This window comes from Sus scrofa, chromosome 3 (genome assembly GCF_054392235.1).
Source record: "Sus scrofa isolate SSC_HxYL_T2T_F1_AM1 chromosome 3, Sscrofa_HxYL_maternal_Yorkshire_Landrace_v2.0, whole genome shotgun sequence".
Lineage (NCBI taxonomy): Eukaryota > Metazoa > Chordata > Mammalia > Artiodactyla > Suidae > Sus > Sus scrofa.
This window is the reverse complement of record NC_139385.1, coordinates 70,725,289-70,745,330: the sequence shown is the minus strand read 5'-3', so window position 1 is coordinate 70,745,330 and position 20,042 is coordinate 70,725,289. Positions and strand designations below refer to the sequence as shown.

At 39.9% G+C, this 20,042-nt stretch overlaps 1 protein-coding gene across 31 annotated transcripts in view; it reads right to left on the bottom strand.

The window, feature by feature from the left end:
* Positions 1–20,042, bottom strand: part of IMMT (inner membrane mitochondrial protein) — a 57,157-nt gene that overhangs the window by 18,415 nt on the left and 18,700 nt on the right. For 4 of the 31 annotated variants that reach the window (XR_014841520.1, XM_021087282.2, XM_085018740.1 and 1 more), the window contains exons 3-10: positions 18,176–18,365; positions 15,867–15,978; positions 13,431–13,568; positions 12,971–13,066; positions 7,716–7,852; positions 3,251–3,354; positions 973–1,108; positions 331–460 (exon numbers count right to left, since the gene is read on the bottom strand). Coding sequence is in view for 24 of the 31 variants with exons in the window: in XM_021087282.2 (XP_020942941.1) it covers positions 331–460; positions 973–1,108; positions 3,251–3,354; positions 7,716–7,852; positions 12,971–13,066; positions 13,431–13,568; positions 15,867–15,978; positions 18,176–18,365 (1,043 nt within the window). In the remaining 7 variants the exon portion in view is untranslated. Of the gene's footprint in view, positions 1–97; positions 461–972; positions 1,109–3,250; positions 3,355–7,715; positions 7,853–12,970; positions 13,121–13,430; positions 13,569–15,866; positions 15,979–18,175; positions 18,366–20,042 lie in introns of all 31 variants that reach the window. The other 27 variants (XR_014841521.1, XM_003481170.5, XM_085018741.1 and 24 more) reach the window with 14 other exon arrangements.

Here is a 20,042-nt window from a genome sequence, read left to right as displayed (position 1 = left end):
AATATTTTTAAAGTACCGGAGGTTCTGAGTAATTTTACATATATATAATATGCTGACAGGGTCATGATTATACAGTCATAATGTCACTCTCACTCACCTGGATATCAAATCTCACTGGCTGGAGCTTGTGCCCACCATGCCTAAGCCAGGTGTGTCACCTGTCATAGCTGTGACTGAAATAAAATGCTAAAAAACACTATAATGCACATCAGAAGAAGTACTCATGCCAGAAGGATTTAGACTAGCAGAACGGAGCTGAAGCAAGTTTAGATAGTTGTTCGGTTGTCAAAAACAGTAAAAGGAAAGTACCAACACATCAGGTGTACTTACTCATCCCTTTCCACCCTGGCGAGACTTCGGGAGTAATACTGTCCAGTTCTCGTTTAAAGTCATCCCGGGCTTGGACCACCAGCTCATGATACTGAGACACAACCTTAGCCTCAGACTGAGCTGCTTGAACCTGAACAAATACAAGGGGTATGTGGTTAAAGTGAACAAAAAGTACCATAAACTTTTAAAAATAGAAGGCATATTCATTTATTTACTTATACTTAGTTGGAAATACAGGAACAATGTATAGAAAGAAATCTAAAGCCCAGAAAACAGAATGTAAGCCTTGTCTTTGTTTCCCACTAATTCCATTTAAATGCCATGGACAAGCCCTCTATCTCACTGTGCCACTGTCCCTCCTTCTCTGGAAACTACCTGTACAAATCACAAGTGCAGACAGAAAATCTGCCACAAAATGGAAATTTCCCTAAGTGGTAATGACCATATTATAAAAAGTAACAATACTGAACAATCCACTCTCTATCCAAAGCAAGTTTTTAAAATTAATAACAACTTAATAGTCTTTTCAAGGGAAAAGAAAGATGATAGGAATCTTAGTATTTTCCTGAATTCTTAAAATCCTTTGCCAAAATGAATGCATTTAAAAATAAAAAATACTTGTAAAAGACCCAAGAAACACACCTTTTGGACCACATTATCCAGATCAACTATCATGCTATGAAGTTTCCCCTCTGCAGCAGTTATGTGAGACTTGGCCCCAGCAACCTCTTCTTTCTTTGCATTTTCAATTACACTTTTCAGCTTCTCTAACTCTTCTCTGGAAAACAACGAAACAAAACAAAGGTTTAATATTAGTCCCTGTCAATTTCATTAAAGAATCTGGATGAAGTTAGTGAAATACAATGGTAAAGTCTATGAAAAACTAATTTGAAAAAATTACTCAATGCTTTTTCATAGTCAATAGGTAGCGAAGCTTTCCTCACCAACAAATGAAAGCACTTGGGTGAGAAACTGGATTTATAAAGTGGACCAGATGAGCAGCACGGTAGCAGGAAAAGATAGGCTTCAGAACCAGGCAGACCTGGATTCAGCTCCCAGACCAGGCTCTGCTTTGCTGCTTACCCCTATGTAAGGATTAGAGGTAATTCATGGGACGCTCCCTGCACACTGCCTGTCACACGGAGAACACTGGCAGCTCTTACAAGGGTTAAGCTGACACCCTTGCCAGTGAGAGCTTGAGGAAAACAAAAAAGCATGGAAGGAGGCCAAAAAGTTCACTGACCAGACAGATGGGTCTTCAGGAGCCCTCACAAGTGAGGATGGACTATGATGTACCACAAAACACACAACTCAGGGCCCTGACTCCTGGTTTACTGACGTGAGCATAATGCCCTCAATCTCCTAAAAGATACGCTGGCTTTATTAGAAGGCTCCCCTTTCTCTATCAATCATAAATATTTTGTTAAGAAGACAGCAAAATTCTGAATGATAAATAACAGTTCTGTAATGTTGGTGAGAACCCTTTATTCAAAAGCAGGTTCCGGAGTTCCCGTCGTGGCGCAGTGGTTAACGAATCCGACTAGGAACCATGAGGTTGCGGGTTCGGTCCCTGCCCTTGCTCAGTGGGTTAAGGATCCGGCGTTGCCGTGAGCTGTGGTGTAGGTTGCAGACACGGCTCAGATCCCGTGCTGCTGTGGCTCTGGCGTAGGCCGGTGGCTACAGCTCCGATTCAACCCCTAGCCTGGGAACCTCCATATGCCACGGGAGTGGCCCAAGAAATAGCAACAACAACAAAAAGACAAAAAAGCCAAAAAAAAAAAAAGCAGGTTCCCTTGTTAGAGGTCTATCTTGTACTTGGTTTGCCTGCTTGATCCCACTTCTAGCCAACTTTCAGGAATCAAGGTCAAGGTGGCATAAAACTAGACCTATTATATACTAACTACTTTGATAGTTAAGGCAAAAATATTATGTTTTGTTTTGTTTTTGCCTTTTTAGGGCTGCACCTGCAGCATATGGAGATTCCCAGGCTAGGGGTTGAATCAGAGCTACAGCTGTTGGTCTACACCATAGTCACGGCAACACAGAATCCACGCCCCATCTGTGACCTACACCAGAGCTCACAGATCCTTAACCCACTGAGCAAGGCCAGGGATCAAACCCGCAACCTCATGGTTCCTAGTCAGATTCCTTCCCGAGGGGAACTCCATGACACACTTTTAAAATTCTGATAAAATTGCTCAAACCACTGCAGAAAAATCTGTGGAGACACACCACGTAAATAATGATCCAAAGAAAAACTGCCTTTTTTTTTTTTTTTGGTCTTTTCTAGGGCCGCACCTGTGGCATATGGAGGTTCCCAGGCTAGGGGTTTAATTGGAGCTGAAGCCGCTGGCCTACGCCAGAGCCACAGCAACTCGGGATCCAAGTTGCATCTGCAACCTACACCACTGCTCACAGCAACGCCGGATCCTTAACCCACTGAGTGAGGCCAGGGATCAAACCCGAAACCTCATGGTTCCTAGCCAGATTTGTTAACCACTGCACCACGACGGGAACTCCGAAAAACTGCTTTTTATACAAGCTCTTTTATATAGGTTTCTGCCAAATTTATTTTGGCCAAATTATATTTTATTTCCTTTCTCCTTTAAAAAAATTTTTCTTTTCAGGCCACAGTCACAACATGCAGAAGTTCCTGGGCCAGGGATCAAAGCCGTGCCACAAGCAGCAACAGGAGCCACTCTAGTGACAACACCAGATCCTTAACGCACTGAGCCACAAGAGAGCTCCATCTCTCTCTCCTTTTTAAACTTCCATGCTTCTAGTCCAATACAGTGCAGATGGAGAGGCCAAGGAAGGGTTTCTCTGCGTCCTCTTTCTATGCAGACAGTACAAAGAAAACCCAGCCAAAAGAAAGCCACCAGGAGGCCCTAATTACTTGGTGAAGTCCATGAGTAATTACTTGGCTTTGAGAAGGGCATCGGCAGCCTCATCCACTGCCTTCCTGCGTTCCTTCAATGCACCCTCCACTGTGCGCCACTGAGCTGACTTCTTCTCACCTGCAACCTAAACAAAAAGTTACACGAATATGAATAATTGCTGTTACTGTCATAATAACATGACTGAAAGCAGAAAGTAGTGACATGAAAGTCAAAGGTAAAAAATTATTTACGATATTTCTCTGGAAGAGGAACTCTTAATCTAATGTTCATGGACAGGATCAAAGAAGTCCATGAGTCATCTCCCATCAACCACCCCTCCCCAAAACTGTAAAAGGCTGTGTTCCAGTACACAAGCCTTCTCTAAGGAGAGATGATATTTTTATTAAAATTCTCAAAAAGTTATGAAGCAGGAGTTCCCGTTGTGGCTCAGTGGAAACGAGTATGACTACCATCCATGAGGACGCAAGTTCAATTTTGGCCTTGCTCAGTAGGTTAAGGATCTGGCGTTGCCATGAGATGTGGTGTAGGTCGCAGACTTGCCTCAGATCTGTCATTGCTGATCTGCCGGCTGTGGTGTAGGCCGGCAGCTGTAGCTCCAATTCGACCCCTAGCCTGAGAACCTCCATATGCTGTGTGTATGGCCCTAAAAAGACCAAAAAAAAAAAAAAAAAAGTTATGAAGCAGAAAAGATTAATAAGAACAATAACTTGTCACAAATTATGTTTGTAAATTAAAGCAGCAAGATGCTCATACAAGGATGGGTAAGAATCCCAGTCACTGAAGCTTGGCATAGATGAGTCCAGCTTCCATTCTCCCCTCACTCTGCATCATATGAACAGTGAGTGGAAGAATTGTTTCAACTCTTTGAAGTTATTTTTTAAAAATCAGTTAACTATTTTAAATGGTTTTTTTTTCCTCCTCCTCCTTTTGCCAAGTACATATAGGTTAGAGTAGTGTATTAAGTGTAGATATGAAGCAAAACCACGTATGGCTAATCTTCAAAGTACAGTTGGGCCTTTAACAATACCGGTTTGAACAGTGCAGGCCCACTTACATGCAGATTTTTTCATTAGAGTACTACACAATCCACAGTTGGCTGAATCCAGATGCAGAACCACAGATGTGGAGGACCAACTATAGGACTTGAGCAGCCATGGATTTTGGTATCCATGGCAGGTCCTAGAACCAAACACCAATCCCCTACAGATACTGAGGGGTGACTATATACTATGCTAGGACCCTGGAAATGAACAGGAAAATACTAAACTACTGAAGAATAAACTAACTTTTATCACGGAATAAACGACTGACTTGGTTCATTAACTATATTTCAATAATTATATTTCAAACCACCCAAAGAGGGCCACTGCAAGCCCAAAACATGAATGCCATCCCAGAGAGGTGTCCTGGCCTTTGGCTGTCCAACCTGTATTTTCCTTGGTAGAAATACAAGTTTTGCCTCTGCAGCCCTAGGCTCAGCACAAGTAATGCCTCTGGTATGGATCACTCAGGAGCAATTCTCCATATGTTCCCACAAACATCTAGTGTGTTCACAATTTTAAAGGTATATCCATTATTAATGGAAAGGTTTTTTTTCTTTTTTATCAATGGAAAGTTTAAACAACCAAGTTCCTAAAGGCGAGATTCCTCTTGCCACTGGATCACTGTGGCAGTCTGAAGAAGTTTCTCAGAATAACATTTTTTAATGCTTAAAATGAAACTACAAGATTACAAAGGAACCCAATTATGTATTTTTTTAATTTTGTGAAAGACAAACCAAGGTCTAGTGGTAGCACTAATAAATGCCCTAATTTACAGTAGTGATGAGCCTAAGTATATGTCAAGAGATCTGCAGTACCATACTGTGATATAAAAACACCTGTGCGTCCTATTGGCAAAAAAGTTACAGGTACTGCTGATACTACTGCTTTTGTTTTCAATATTCATAATTGAAGAAAACGCTTTTGAAACTAAGGAAAATAAAGATGTTTCCCATTCAGGTCTATCCACAGACCCAATTCTAGGTTAAGAACCCCTGCTTTTAGAGGAAAATATTTAGTACTTTTTTTCTATCTTTGTATCTCACATTTTTGTTTTTATATTCTACACAGATTGTTGCCAAGTGACAAAACAAATTAATTTTATGATGTGAATGATGAAGTTGAGGTTTCAGTGAACTCTGACTTTAGCCATCTTGCAAAAACATTAATAAAGGATGCTGATTTGGGCCATATTAATATCTGCCCTATATCACCAATTTTCCAAGACTTCATTGTATGCTGTCAGAAGCCCCTGGTATTGTACAGAGAGAACTCTTCGTAACTAACCCATACTCCCGAATGGTGTCAAATGACATTGCTGGAGGCCAAAATATGAATCCCTCTGTCAAAGGTATTCCTATTCACAGAGGTCCAAAGATAAGCTGTCCTGTAAAAGACACCAGATTGATTCCCCTACAATCCAGCCTAGTCCAACTATTTGCAAACGATGCTTTGAGAGAGTAACTCAGAGTTGATTAGAATGAGCCTGTGTGCACCTACAGCTTCTTGTACTAGAGGAAACACAAGCTGGAATCATTTTTAACATTTTCAAAATTGTATTCATACATTTTTGATTATTTTGTAACACAAGCTAATACTCCCTCATCTGGTAACTGCTACTGTAAAGTGTCCTTTAGTAAAATCACTTGCAGTCAATATATCTTGTACTGCCTAAGCCACATGCACTACATACTGTATGTTCAGTGGGAAGAGGAAATATGTGCCTTCACAGCACCAAAGCAGCACTGTGGACATTTAAAATCTTTTTTTTGCCATTTCTTGGGCGGCTCCCGCGGCATATGGAGGTTCCCAGGCTAGGGGTTGAATCGGAGCTGTAGCCACCGGCCTATGCCAGAGCCACAGCAACGTGGGATCCGAGCCGCGTCTGCAACCTACACCACAGATCAAGGCAACGCCAGATCATTAACCCACTGAGCAAGGGCAGGGACCGAACCCGCAACCTCCTGGTTCCTAGTCGGATCCGTTAACCACTGTGCCAAGACGGGAACTCCGACACTTAAAGATTTTAATCAACGTTTTGTGAAAGAACCCACTTGGGTTTGAACTTAACTTCCTGATATGCAACTTCCACACATGTATAACCAGCATGTTAAATATTCCCTGTGTGGTTTCCACTTTCCTGACTGAACTCTAAGGTTTAAATTGTTTTCTTGAACTCTAAATAAAACAATTTCATTTTTATTTTTCAAAAGTTGTAGTTTCTTGGCTGTTTGCATCAGAGGTCTAATTTAACTCCTTGTAATGTATGTATATATGACTAAAATAATATGAAGTGTATTTAAATTTTTTATAAACTACCCAGTCATGGTGGCAAAGTAACTTTACTGATCATGTACGATCCTAATCCCTGAGATTTATAGGTTCTCAATTTCATTATATTCTTTAAATGACTTGGTGTCAACATACATTTTTATATATGGAATAGCTGAATGTAATTATAAAGGAAATTTACTGAGTGCCAGTATTCAATTTTAAATTAACGTAATTATATTATTCTCTGAAGTATCCAATATAAGTTAAATAATCAGCATAAGCATCTAAAGTAGCTGGTGTTTTGGAGTACCTGGAATGGCTGGTATTATTTCTTACAACTATGTGTCAATCTAAAAGCATCTCCAAAAAAAGAGTTTATTTTTAAAAATTGTTGGTGATTTTAAAGCAAAAATAATTTTCTAAAAAGCAAACAACACAGGAGTTCCTGTTGTGGCTCAGAGGATCAAGAACCCAACATAGTGTACATGAGGATGCGAGTTCAATTCCTGGCCTTGCTTAGTGGAGTAAGGAACGGATCCAGGGTTGCAGCAAGCTACAGCATAGGTCACAGATGTGGCTCAGATCCTGCATTGCTGTGGCTGTGGCACAGGCCTACAACTACAGGTCTGATTCAACTCCTAGCCCATGAACTTCCATACGCTGCATGTGTGGCCCTAAAAATAAAGAAAAAAGCAAAGAACATGGTGTTCCCATTGTGGCTCAGTGGTAACGAACCCGACTAGTATCCATGAGGATGTGGGTTCAATACCTGGCCTTGCTCATCGCGTTAAGGATCGGGCATTGCTGTGACCTGTGGTATAGGTTGCAGGTGAGGCTCAGATCTGGCATGTGGCTGTGGCATAGGCTGGGAAATTCCATATGCTGTGGGGGCAGCCCTAAAAAAGAAACCTAAATAAATAGCAAACAACAAATACATTCAAGCATTTTAAGATATGGAAACAAATCTGAACTAATTCTTAAACCATATGTTTGTTGTGAGATAAAATACCATATGTAAAATTCATTAAAAGAACATTTAAAGTTTTTTTTCATATTTGTTTTTCTAATAAGACAATCACTCTAGTTTGTTTTCGCTTAGTGAAATAAAGTCCAACCTAGGAGTAAGGAATCATTCTCACATACTACAAATGTCTAATATTCTTTGGCCCACCTCAGAATCATCCATGGCTGTTTTCAGTATGTTGGCATGGGCAGTGACAGCCTGGACCGCAGCATTCTGAGCCACAATAGCCTGCTGAGTGATATAAGCAGATTGACTCAGAGCATCTTCTAAGCTCTTGACTAGTGCTAAAGTTAGGAGAAAAAAAAAAAAAAAAGTAAAAAACAGATCTCTCTCCCCACATGACTTTAATCATTTCCTCTTTATCCAGTCTTCTATAACATTTCCCCCACAAAACACACCAAAAAACAAAAAATACAGATTTAGAGAATCACAGTTTCACTTAAAAATATGATAAAGTATTAACAATTACTGAATCCAGATGATGAATCTATGGGGGTTCATTATACTATTTTTATGTATAATTGAATTTTTTTCAAAAGAAAACATATTTTGGGTTTTCTATAGAAAAAGGAAAATCACAATAGGAAGAGAATGGAATAAAAGAGAATGGAAATCACTTAAATATGCCATGACATAGTTTTAAAAAGAATCCAAAAAAAACTTGAGAAAAAGATTATAACTACAATGAATAACCAAATGATAAACATGAAGATGTAAAAATAGTACATCAAAATCACAAAATGTGGGAAGGGGGAGTAAGAAAATGTAGATCTTTAAGAATGTGTTTGAGCTTATATGACTATCAGTCTAAAGCAAGTAGGTATAGTAATGGGTTAACATACTTGAAAACCAGGGTAACCCCAAATCAAAAATATATAACAATAGATTCACAAAAACAAAAAAGAAAGCAATTCAAGCATAATACAAATGAAAACCATCAAACCACAAAAGGAAAAAGAAAAAGAAGAGAGGAACAAAGAAATACAAAATCAACTGGAAAATAAGGTTTAAAAGGGCAACAAATAATACCTACCAGTAATTACTTTAAATGCCAATGAACTAAATGCTCTAATCAAAAGATACAGAACCTACAATATGCTGCCTATAAAAGACCCACTTTAGGGCAAAAGACAAGAGATTGAAAGTGAGAGGATGGAAAAAGATATTTCATGCAAATGAAAACAATATGAAAGTGAAGGTGACAATACTCATATCAGACACAAAAAACTTTAAAACAAAGGCCTTAAAGAAAAAGAAGAATACTATGTAATGACAAAAGCATCAATCAAGAAGAGGATATTACTCCTGGTAACATACATGCATCCAGGAGCTTGTTTGTGGCACAGCAGAAACAAATTCAACTAGTATCTGTAAGGATATGGGTTTGATCCCTGGCCTTGCTCAGTGGGTCGGGGATCCAGCATTGCCGTGATCTGTGGTAAAGGTCCCATATATGTCTCAGATCCCACGATGCTGTGGCTGTGGCATAGGCCAAGAGCTGTAGCTCTGATTTGACCCCTAGCCTGGGAACTCTCCATATGCTGCAGGTGTGGCCCTTAAAAAAAAAAAAAAAAAAAAAAGGATACTTGCACCCCACTGTTCACAGCAGTGCTATTAAAAATAGCTAAAACATGGAAGCAACCTAAGTGTCCATCAATAGATAAAGATGTGGTATATATATATTCCATGGAATATTACTCAGCCATAAAAAAGAATGAAATATTGCCATTTCCATCAACATGGATGGCCACAGAGATTATCACATCAAGTGATATAAGTCAGAAAAAGCCACAGAACACTTATACGTGAAATCTAAAAAACAGTACAAATGAACATACTTACAAAACAGAAACAGACTCAGTGACAAAGAAAACAAACTTATGGTTACCACAGAGGGAAGAGGGGTTAAATTAGGAGCACTGGATGCACACCACTATACCTAAAATAAACAACAAGGATTTACTGTATACCACAAGGAACTATATTTAATATCTTTTAATAATTATAATGGAAAAGAAAACTGAAAAATTATATATATATATTTATAATCATTTAACACTTGAAACTAATACAGTATTGTAAAACAACTACAGATCAATTTTGTTGAACACTCGAAATTAATACAGTATTGTAAAACAACTATAGATCAATTTTTTTAAAGTGCTTAAGGAAGGCCAGCATATATTTCAAATGGGAGGAACAAGGTTTAGGGCACTGTAGCCCTTTTACCTATTGGAGGCAATAAATTCAGCATAAACACCAGTGTTTTTCTTTTTCCTTTGTCTTTTTAGGGCCGCACCTGTGACACAGGGAAGCTCCCACACTAGGGGTCTACCAGAGCTGCAGCTGCCAGCTACACCACAGCCACGGCAATGCCAGATCTGAGCCTCATCTGTGACCTACACCACAGCTTGAGGCAATGCCGGATCCTCAACACACTGAGTGAGGCCAGGGATCAAAACTACATCCTCATGGATACTAGTAGGTTCTTAACCCACTGAGCTACAACAGGACCTCCAGTATTTTTCATTTTAAATAATAATCATACAGATCTACAGGGGGAAAAGAGGTGCCCATTTTCATATCTTCTCCTTATCAGAGCAAATAATCTCTATCATCAAGATATAAGGAGACAACAGACAGATAAGAGAAAGAAAAAGACAAGCAAGAAAACATGCAAAAAAGAAAGTTTGGGAATGAACATTGTTTTTCTACAAAAGACTCAAAAAATAGCAGACACCAGTGTTCAGAAGGCTACCAGCTATTAAGATCACATTTCTATCTGTTGCTTGAGGAATCAAAAAGAAGTATTCTCCTTTTTTTTAAAGTAAAGCAAGGGATGATTTCAGATAAAAAGAAAAAATAATTTTGAGCAAAAGCAGCAAAAGCTAGAGAAGAACAAATGGAACCTCATTAAACATACACAGCACCACTAAAACACAGAAGGGAAGGTTCGTGATGAGAAAATACCAGGACATGAGTGTGAGACTAAAGATCACTTGAAGACCTAGGGGGATATAGAGAAAAAACGGCTAGGGAGGGAACACGTTTGAGTTAATGATGGGATATCCAAGCAAACAATAGTAAACCACTTTACTGAGGCCCACAGCCCTCTTCAGAGGCAAAAGCACTCTGCTTTGATTTTTTTTTTTTATTTTTGCTATTGAGTTGTATGACTTCCATGTATATTTTAGATATTAATATTGTATCCAATATACAGTTTGCAAATACTCCCCCCCATTCCATAGACTGCCTTTTCATTTTATTGATTTTGACCCTTTTGCCATATAGAATTTGGGTTTTTTAGGACCACACCTGCAGCATATGTAAGTTCCCAGGCCAGAGGCTGAATCCAAGCTGCAGCTGCTGGCCTATAGAACAACGTGGGATCTGAGCTGCATCTTCAATCTACACCACAGCTCAGAGCAACACCAGATCCTTAACTCACTGAGCAAGGCCAGGGATCAAACCCACACACCCTCATGAATACTAGTCAGGTTTATAACCCACTGAGCCACAAGTGAAACTCATGTACATAATTTTTTTATTTGATATAAGCCCACTTAGTTTTTTGTGCTTTGTTTCTCGATAAAAATTACACACAGATTTTAAAAGTAAAATTTGGGGGAGATCTCTTGTGGTACACCAGGTTAAGGATCTGGCATGATCACTGCATTAGCTTTGGTTGTGGTGTGGTAGGGGTTCGATCCCTGGCCTGGGAACTTCTGCATGCCACGAATGCAGCCAAAAAAAGGGGAGTAAAATTTGAGAGAAAATTAAGAGATGACGGACAAAATCCTAAAAACCTTCACTTTGTGCAACATGAAAGACAAGAAAAAACTGGACAAAGAGAAAAGGAGCATGATAAAACAGCAGACATGGCCATCTTAAATTTAAAATTTACTTCCAGGTATTCATATGATAAAAGAAGGAAAATGAAAAGTAAAGGAAAAATACGAATACAAGAAAAAAAGTGATCTTAATTTGAAGTAGTGGAGATTTTAGGAAAAATTAAGAAGTGGGAATAAAAGTATAAAAATATTTCAGGGGAGTTCCCGTCGTGGCGCAGTGGTTAATGAATCTGACTAGGAACCATGAGGTTGCGGGTTTGGTCCCTGGCCTTGCTCAGTGGGTTAACAATGCGGCGTTGCTGTGAGCTGTGGTGTAGGTTGCAGACGCGGCTCGGACCCCGCGTTTCTGTGGCTCTGGCGTAGGCCAGTGGCTACAGCTCCGATTCAACCCCTAGCCTGGGAACCTCCACATGCCGCAGGAGCGGCCCAAGAAATAGCAAAAAGGACAAAAAAAAAAAAAAAAAAAAAAAGACCAAAAAAAAATTTTTCTTCACTTATTTAGAAGTCAGTGGAGTTCCCGCTGTGGCGCAGCGGAAATGAATCTGACTGGGAACCATGAGGTTTCGGGTTCGATCCCTGGCTTTGCTCAGTGGGTTGAGGATCCGGCGTTGCCGTAGTAACTATGACTAACAACTAGCTGTAACATGGCCAACAACTCAGAAGAATACAAAAAAACAAAAACAAAAACCAAATCCAAGAACCCAAACGAATGCCCTACAGCTTTGTTCATTCTGGCCCTTCTACTCTTTACACAATTCTAACAGACTTGCCTCCCAGAAGTAGGGCAGAACCAAAGCACTGAAGGAAAGTAAGAACCATCTAAGACTAAAGACTTAAGTGTCACAGAAAGACAAAACAAACAAACAAACAAAAGCTATAAACAGATGCCATAAGAATTTAAAACCAACATCTCTCAGTCCAGCAAAAGCTCCTCACACACTACTTCCAGGGACATCGATGCAAATGATGTTCAATGTTCCTTGGTTAAGACAGGAAAATACATTTTTAGGTATTTACTATGTCTCTTTAAAAATATTAAACAAACTAATTAAAAAACTGAAATCTGAAAAGGAAAATGCTTCCATTAAGTAGAAACCACCCATGTGTGGAACACTCCACCCCTCAACAATGTCAGCTAAGGAGACAACTAGATTGAGTCCAGAGGCCAAGAAATAAACCAGAGTGGGAGCTATTCTGACCTGCACAAGTAAATTTATGAGTGTAACACTTAGAAGACTCTTAAGCAAGTTACCAAAACATAAATAATTTGTTACCCAGGGTATTAAAAAAAAAATCTTCACCACTAATAGATAACAAAAACAAATGGAGAAAGTACATGTATCACTTGGAATTTCTCCCAGGTATATGTTAAGAATACCCCTTGTCATTTGGCAGTTTAGAAGAAACAAATCACGAAGTAGAGGGGGTGAACAGCAATGCCATTAAAGAAACCACAACGAGCTGAGAGATGAGAAACTTGTGTGATGGTTGAGGAAAACAACTAAGAAAGACAACACAAGTACTTATTAAGAAGCCATCTGGCTTACATACACTCAATCTTAACTTGTTCTTGCTTTTCCTGTTGTGCAAGCCGAGCTGCAACTTCTTCAGGTGGCCGTTCCCTTACAGAAGTTGAGGATGCTTCCTCTTGCAGCAAAAGTAAATAAGAGGAAATCAAATTTCAGCACAGAATTTCAACAGCTAATGGGGACATAAAAACACCATCATTTGTACTTGCCAGCTTTATCAATCTGAGGGCATTATTCTGATAAAGATTCTAAAACCACATCATCACTTAATGACTCCAACATGAAGAAATAGGGGCCGGCTCTTAAAGCCTTTTTTCAAAGATTTATTCAGACTCTGAAATATTAAAAATTGCCTAAACAAGTCTACATACTTAAAGCTAGTATAAATGTGAATTTACAGAGTTTCTAAGGATCGCCATGACATTACAGAGTTTTGATGAGCATATCATTTATAAGACCATGAGTACAGATAATTTAACTACCTGAAGTTGCAGGCTTAGGTTTTCCTTCACCAGTTGCAGGGCGATCGGCTTTTATAGATTCCTCATGCTGAACCACAGGGGCTGGGACCGACAGTGTATCACCTGCTGCAGAAATAATTTGAGCTGCCTCTGTAGGTGCTATAAATATGTTATGCATGGTATTTATAGTTTCCTGGGTTAACAGAGAAACAAACACACAGGAGACCACTACTACTATCTCCCACTTCTCATCTGACTCCTTAAAGACACAAACATGTGTGCTGCCACTATTCAAACCCACAATTAGTTAGGGGCACTGTCCACTGCATAAACCCTCACAAGATGAACAAAGGCTAGAAAAGCACAAGGGAAAGAAGTCTTGTCAGCATCCACCTGCATTGTAACCATTATTCTCATGCAAGGCTTCTAGTAACGGTAGTAAATGGTAGTAAATCTGAACTTAAGAGGACATAATATTTACATAACATGAAAAATAATAACAAAGGGAATAACCTGTAATGAAGAAGGCAGACAAAAGAAAGTAACCAAAAAATATTTTTAATTGCTTTGAAGAGTTATCAAGATTAAAGAAGAGGTGTGAGCAAGAACAGGATGACATTTTAATCTCAAGAAGAAAAGGTCACAGTTTAGATGTTGAGTCAATAATGCACAGAGCTCAGCTAAAAAAACTATTTTGTAGACATTGTTAAAAAAAGAGGGTTAAAAAAGCAAGAGCTTGTAAATTATAAATAATACTGTTGATGGAAGAGAAAATGATTAATTCTGAAGGTGGAATAGATGTGAGGCAGGAAGCAACAAAATGGAGAAAAAAAAATTATATTTTTAGTAAATTGAAGGTGCCATTTAAGAGACAGAGTTGGATTACCACAAAGCCCATTAACTGGTCTCCCTGTTCTGCCCTTGGTTCCTTATCCTCCACAATTACTGGTGATCTTGAAAATAAATGTCAGATATCAATCCCCTGACACATAACCCTCCCAAACAACTTCCCACTCAGACTAGGAAGCAAAACTCCTGTGATGGCCGCTTCTCACTGCTACCACAGGCTTTCTGCTCCCTCTCTGACCTATCTGCTCCTGTCCTCTCACTCCACTCCAGCTTCCTTTGCTTCTTGCTAGAACAGGCCAAGGCTTTGCACTAGCTAATCCTTCTGCCTGGATGCTCTTCCCTACGCACCTTTTATGTGACTGACGGTCTCATCTTCTAGTCTTTGCTCAAACGACACCTTCCAGAAGAAACTTTTCTTTCCCACTCCATTTAAAATTGCATTATTTCCTCCCACACTTGTCACTGTATGACATCCTATATATATTTTACTCGTGTATGTATATACAATTTCCCTCCTCTCATCCCAGTGAGGAATGTTCACAGCACTTGTTTTTGTTTTTACTGTTTTCTGATATAGCCCCAGTGCCTAGAAGACACCCAGAACTTCGCACATAGTAGCTACTCAGTGAATATTTGCTAGATAAAAGTCAACTGATTTTTGTTTGTTTTTTGTTTTTGGTCTTTTCAGGGCTGAACCCACGACCTACAGAGGTTCCCAGTCTAGGAGTTGAATCGGAGTTGTAGCCGCCGGCCTACGCCACAGCCACAGCCACGTGGAATCTGAGCCGTGTCTGCAACCTACACCACAACTCACAGCAACACCAGATCCACTGAGCAAGGCCAGGGATCGAACCTACATCCTCATGGATACTAGTCAGGTTCGTTACCACTGAGCCACAACGGGAACTCTGAAAGTCAACTGATTTAATGAAGGACAGAAGTGACTAAGAAGGAACATAATGGATTCAAAAGTATATTGAACAGGTTAGGATTAGTTAAATGCTGTAAATAGTGTGGGGATTACAGGGAAATCATAAAGGCAAAAAACATCTGTAGATCAAGACTAGATCAGGACTCTCTCTCTCTTTTTTTTTTTTTTTGGCCATGCCTGCAGTATGCAGAAGTTCCTGGGCCAGGGATTGAACCTGCAACACAGCAGTGACCCGAGCCACAGCAGTGACAATGCCAGATCCTTAACCCATTGAGCCACCAGGGAACTTCCTCAGGACACTTTCATCACTATGAAAGAAGAGAGGAAAGAACCGGTGAACAGATAGAAAAAAGAGATGGGGAAAGAAAATAAACCTTAAAATCTAAAAAGGTGAAAGGATAGGGGTCAGAGAAAAGGGGAAAAATAAGTCTGCTGCAGGCAAGACAATTCTTGTTGTTAGCCTTACTCAGGAGCTGTTCACAATAAAATGAACTCCATATCCCACTCAACCTCTAAAATGAAGTCAAGGTGACAGGTAAGAATATTCCCTCCCCAGGGTGAGAGAAGAGTCCTTCATGGGGACCAGCCCCCGCCCCCCCACCCCGATGATGAGTACAAATACATTAGAACAGTTCATTTACCCATAATTTTAAAAGAATGATTCTACATATAAGTACCTGTTATTGAAGCTGAAGTGTCTCCCTTTTGTTTTTGGAGTTGTGAAGCAGGCTGTTTAGATTCTTTCATTACCTCTGATACACTAGAGATTTTTAGTGGACCAGACTGAATCTTGGAAATGAAAAACATTTAACATTTCAGATATAATATTATTTATGAAAAGAGGTAGCATACAGTAACTTGTATTATTTTAAAAGTTAAGTCTTCCAGGCTTTTAACATAAAGTTATCAATAATTCATAACAATGTATTTTATTAACCATAGTAAGAGAAGCCATCATACTAGAAAAATGCAGTCCAAAAATTTCATTCCAAATGACTAGTCCATATTTTAACAGTAACAAAGACTTCTCTTAGGGAAACTAATAAAGTATATGATATATGGGCCTTCACTTTAAACACCATTCCTTTTACATACACAACACTAAGAAGGCTATTTCTATTTTCTTTCTAAATACATTTGGTTAGAAACAAATGTTCTTTAAAAAGCTATGAGGGGGAGTTCCCGCCATGGCTCAGCGGTAACTAGCTGACTAGTATCCATGAGGATGTGGGTTTGATCCCTGGCCTCACTCAGTGGGTCAAGAATCCAGGGAGTTCCCGTCATGGCGCAGTGGTTAACGAATCCGACTAGGAACCATGAGGTTGCGGGTTCGGTCCCTGCCCTTGCTCAGTGGGTTAACGATCCGGCGTTGCCGTGAGCTGTGGTGTAGGTTGCAGACGCGGCTCGGATCCTGCGTTGCTGTGCCTTTGGCGTAGGCCGGTGGCTACAGCTCCGATTCAACCCCTAGTCTGGGAACCTCCATATGCCGCGGAAGCGGCCCAAGAAATAGCAACAACAACAACAACAACAAAAAAAAAAAAAAAAAAAAAGACAAAAAGACAAAAAAAAAAAAAAAGAATCCAGTGTTGCTGTGAGCTGTGGCGTAGGTCACAGATGCAGCTCAGATCCTGCATTGCTGTGGCTTCAATGTAGGCTGGCAGCTTACAGTCCGATTCGACCCCCAGCCTGGGAACCTTCATATACTGCAGTTGCGGCCCTAAAAAAAGATTATAAATAAATAAATGGCTATGAGGGAATTCCCTTGTGGCACAACAGGTTAAGGATCTGGTGTTGTCACTGTAGCAGCTCACATCACTGCTGTTACTCAAGTTCAACCCCTGGCCCAGGAACTTTCACATGCTGTGGGTATGGTCAAAAAAATTTTAAAGACAAATAAATAAAAAACTTTAGTAAAAATTAAAATTCAGAGTTTCCACTGTGGCACAATGGATTAATGATCTGGCTTGCCTCTGTGGAAGGACCAATTCAATCCCCAGCCCAATACAGTGGGTTACACAACTCCAGCTCAGATTTGATCCTTGGCCCGGGAACTTCCATATGCCTCGAGTGGGGCCAAAAAAGAAAAAATATAATAAAAATTAAAATCTGTTTTTTATTTCTTTAATCTCCAAGATTCACATACTTACACATTATGATATATCATCTAACTGTAATATGTTTTTATCTTTCTCAATAACCACCTAATTTAAGGCACTGTTCATGAACAGGACTGCTAGATAATGTACCAGAGAAAATTACTGAGTAAAAGAAATATTTTCATTTACTGCCTATGTTGTCCCCCTTTTTGCCAGAAATTGGCATTGGGACTCAGAGGTCCCAAAGACGACCACTCAGACGTAACAGAATAGGTTCTGAATTTTGTCACTACTGAAAATTAGAAATATATCTAGGAGTTCCCGATGTGGCCTGGCAGGTTAAGAACCCGACTAGTATCCACGATCCCTGGCCTCACTCAGTGGGTTGAGGATCCAGCATTGCCGTGAGCTGTGGTGTAGGTCACAGAAACAGAAGAGATCTCGCATTGCTGGGGCTGTGGCATAGGTTGGCAGCTGCAGCTCTGACTGGACCCCAAGCCTGGAACTTCCATATGCCATGGGTGTGGCCCTAAAAAGACAAAGAAAAAAGAAAACAAAAGAACAATATCTATTTTATTTTTATTTAAGTTTCATTATTTTAACTTATGAAATGCATGCTCACTATAATAAGCTCTGCCTGAGCTCACCATTCCATTTAGCCTGGTGTGCCATATAATTTTTTTCTATGTGGCGTGGACTAAATGAGAGCACTTATAGGACTCCAAAGGGAATCCAGCTCAACATAATATTAGGTCAATTTAAAGAAAAATGACAAACATATACCCAGAAAATTCTACTGAACTATACATACAAAATATTTTTAATATGAAAACAACCTGCTTTTCAAAGTATACCATAGGATAAACTGAAACTGTTCTTAAAACTCTTACCGACTTCTTTGGTAATGGAACAGTATAAGGTGGGGAACCAAGAACCATTTCAAAGAGTTTGTCTGAATAAGGTATGGTTTTCTCTACATTTGTCCGGAAATGCGAATCCCATTTGGCATACAGAATAGTGCCACCAATACCACCACCAACGAATAAAATGCCAGCGCCGGCAATTTTGCCAGGAGACAACCTAAGTGAAAGAAATAGGAAACACATTTTTGTTTTTCAGTTCTCTTAAACGTACTTCCCTAGACCAATAAGAGTCTCAAAGACCTCGGGCCTGTAATTCTCTACCGCTGATTCAGATGACAGCAGCCCAGTTTATCACCACAGCTACAATCACCTTTCACTCATTTTTTAAAAAACTTTTATTGAAGTATAGTTGATTCACAATGTTGTATTACCTGATTTGATTTTAACATGTTCATAATTTTTAAAAAATGCTTATTTTTTACTTGTGGAATTTTTTTTTTTTAAATAGTAATATCCGGTACAGGAAAAACCAAGCAATTTGCCCTTTAATACTTAAAACTTAGCATGTTCACAGTCATGAAGTTTCCTCTGAACTCAAAAAACAAGTATCACTAATCTTCAAAGCTCCTTTCCCTGGAGTTCCTGCTGTGGCGCAGTGGGTTAAGAATTCAACTATAGGAGTTCCCGTCATGGCTCAGCAGAAACAAACCTGACTAGTATCCATGAGGATGCAGGTTTGATCCCTGGCCTAGCTTAGTGGGTTACGGATCCAGTGCTACCCTGAGTTGTGGTGTAGGTTGCAGATGTGGCTCGGATCTGGCACTGCTGTGGCTATGGCATAGGCTGGCAACCACAGTTCCAATTCAACCCTTAGCCTGGGAACCTACATATGCCAGGGGCACACCCCTAAAAAGACAAAAAAAAAAAAAAAGAATCCAACTTATAATAGCTCGGGTTGCTACGAAGCCACAGGTTTGATACTCAGCCCAGCACAGTGGGTTAAAGGATCCAGCATTGCTGCAGTTGTGGCTTGGATTCAATCCCTGGCACAGGATCTTCCATATGCTATGGGTATGGCCTTAAAAAAAAAGTCCTCCCCCTTATTAACCATTTCTGTAGGAAATTCTCTGGTGGCATAGCAGGTTAAGAATCTGGTGTTATAGTTCCCACTGTGGCACAGTGGTTAAGGATCCAACTGCAGCAGCTCCGGTCGCTGGAGAAGCATGGGTTTGATCCTCAGACAGGCGCAATGTGTTAAGAATCTGGTGTTGCCAGCTATGGCTTGGATTTGATCCCTGACCTGGGATCTTCCATACGATGAGGGTGCAGCAAAACAAAACAAAACAAAACAAAAAGAATGCAGTATTGTCACTGCTGTGGTGTGGGTTTGATCCCTAGCCCACATGCATGTGTTTGATCCACATGCCTTGGGAACAGCAAAAAACAAACAAAAAAAACCCAAAAACACATTTCTGTAAATACAATAAAATGAACGTCAAGGAGAACAAATACTTTTAATTTCCAACCTGCTGAGTTCTGGGTATAAATCTAAATCTATTTGCCATAGAATGGAAGACAGCACAGGAGGGGATGGGGGGGCTAGGGTCTCTACCCTGAATTTCATCCAATCAGCAAAGAACCAAAAGGCACACCATAACAAATTTTTACCTACAAATAAGTGATGCTCCAAAGATATTATGGCAAAGTTCCAATGTGTGTACCCCTTTAAAAAATTTTTGGCGTTCCCGCTGTGGCTCAATGGTTAACAAGTCCAACTAGGAACCATGAAGTTGCTGGTTTGATTCCCGGTCTCACTCAGTGGGTTAAGCATCCAACGTTGCTGTGAGCTGTGGTGTAGGTCAAAGATGCAGCTCGGATCCCACGTTTCTGTGGC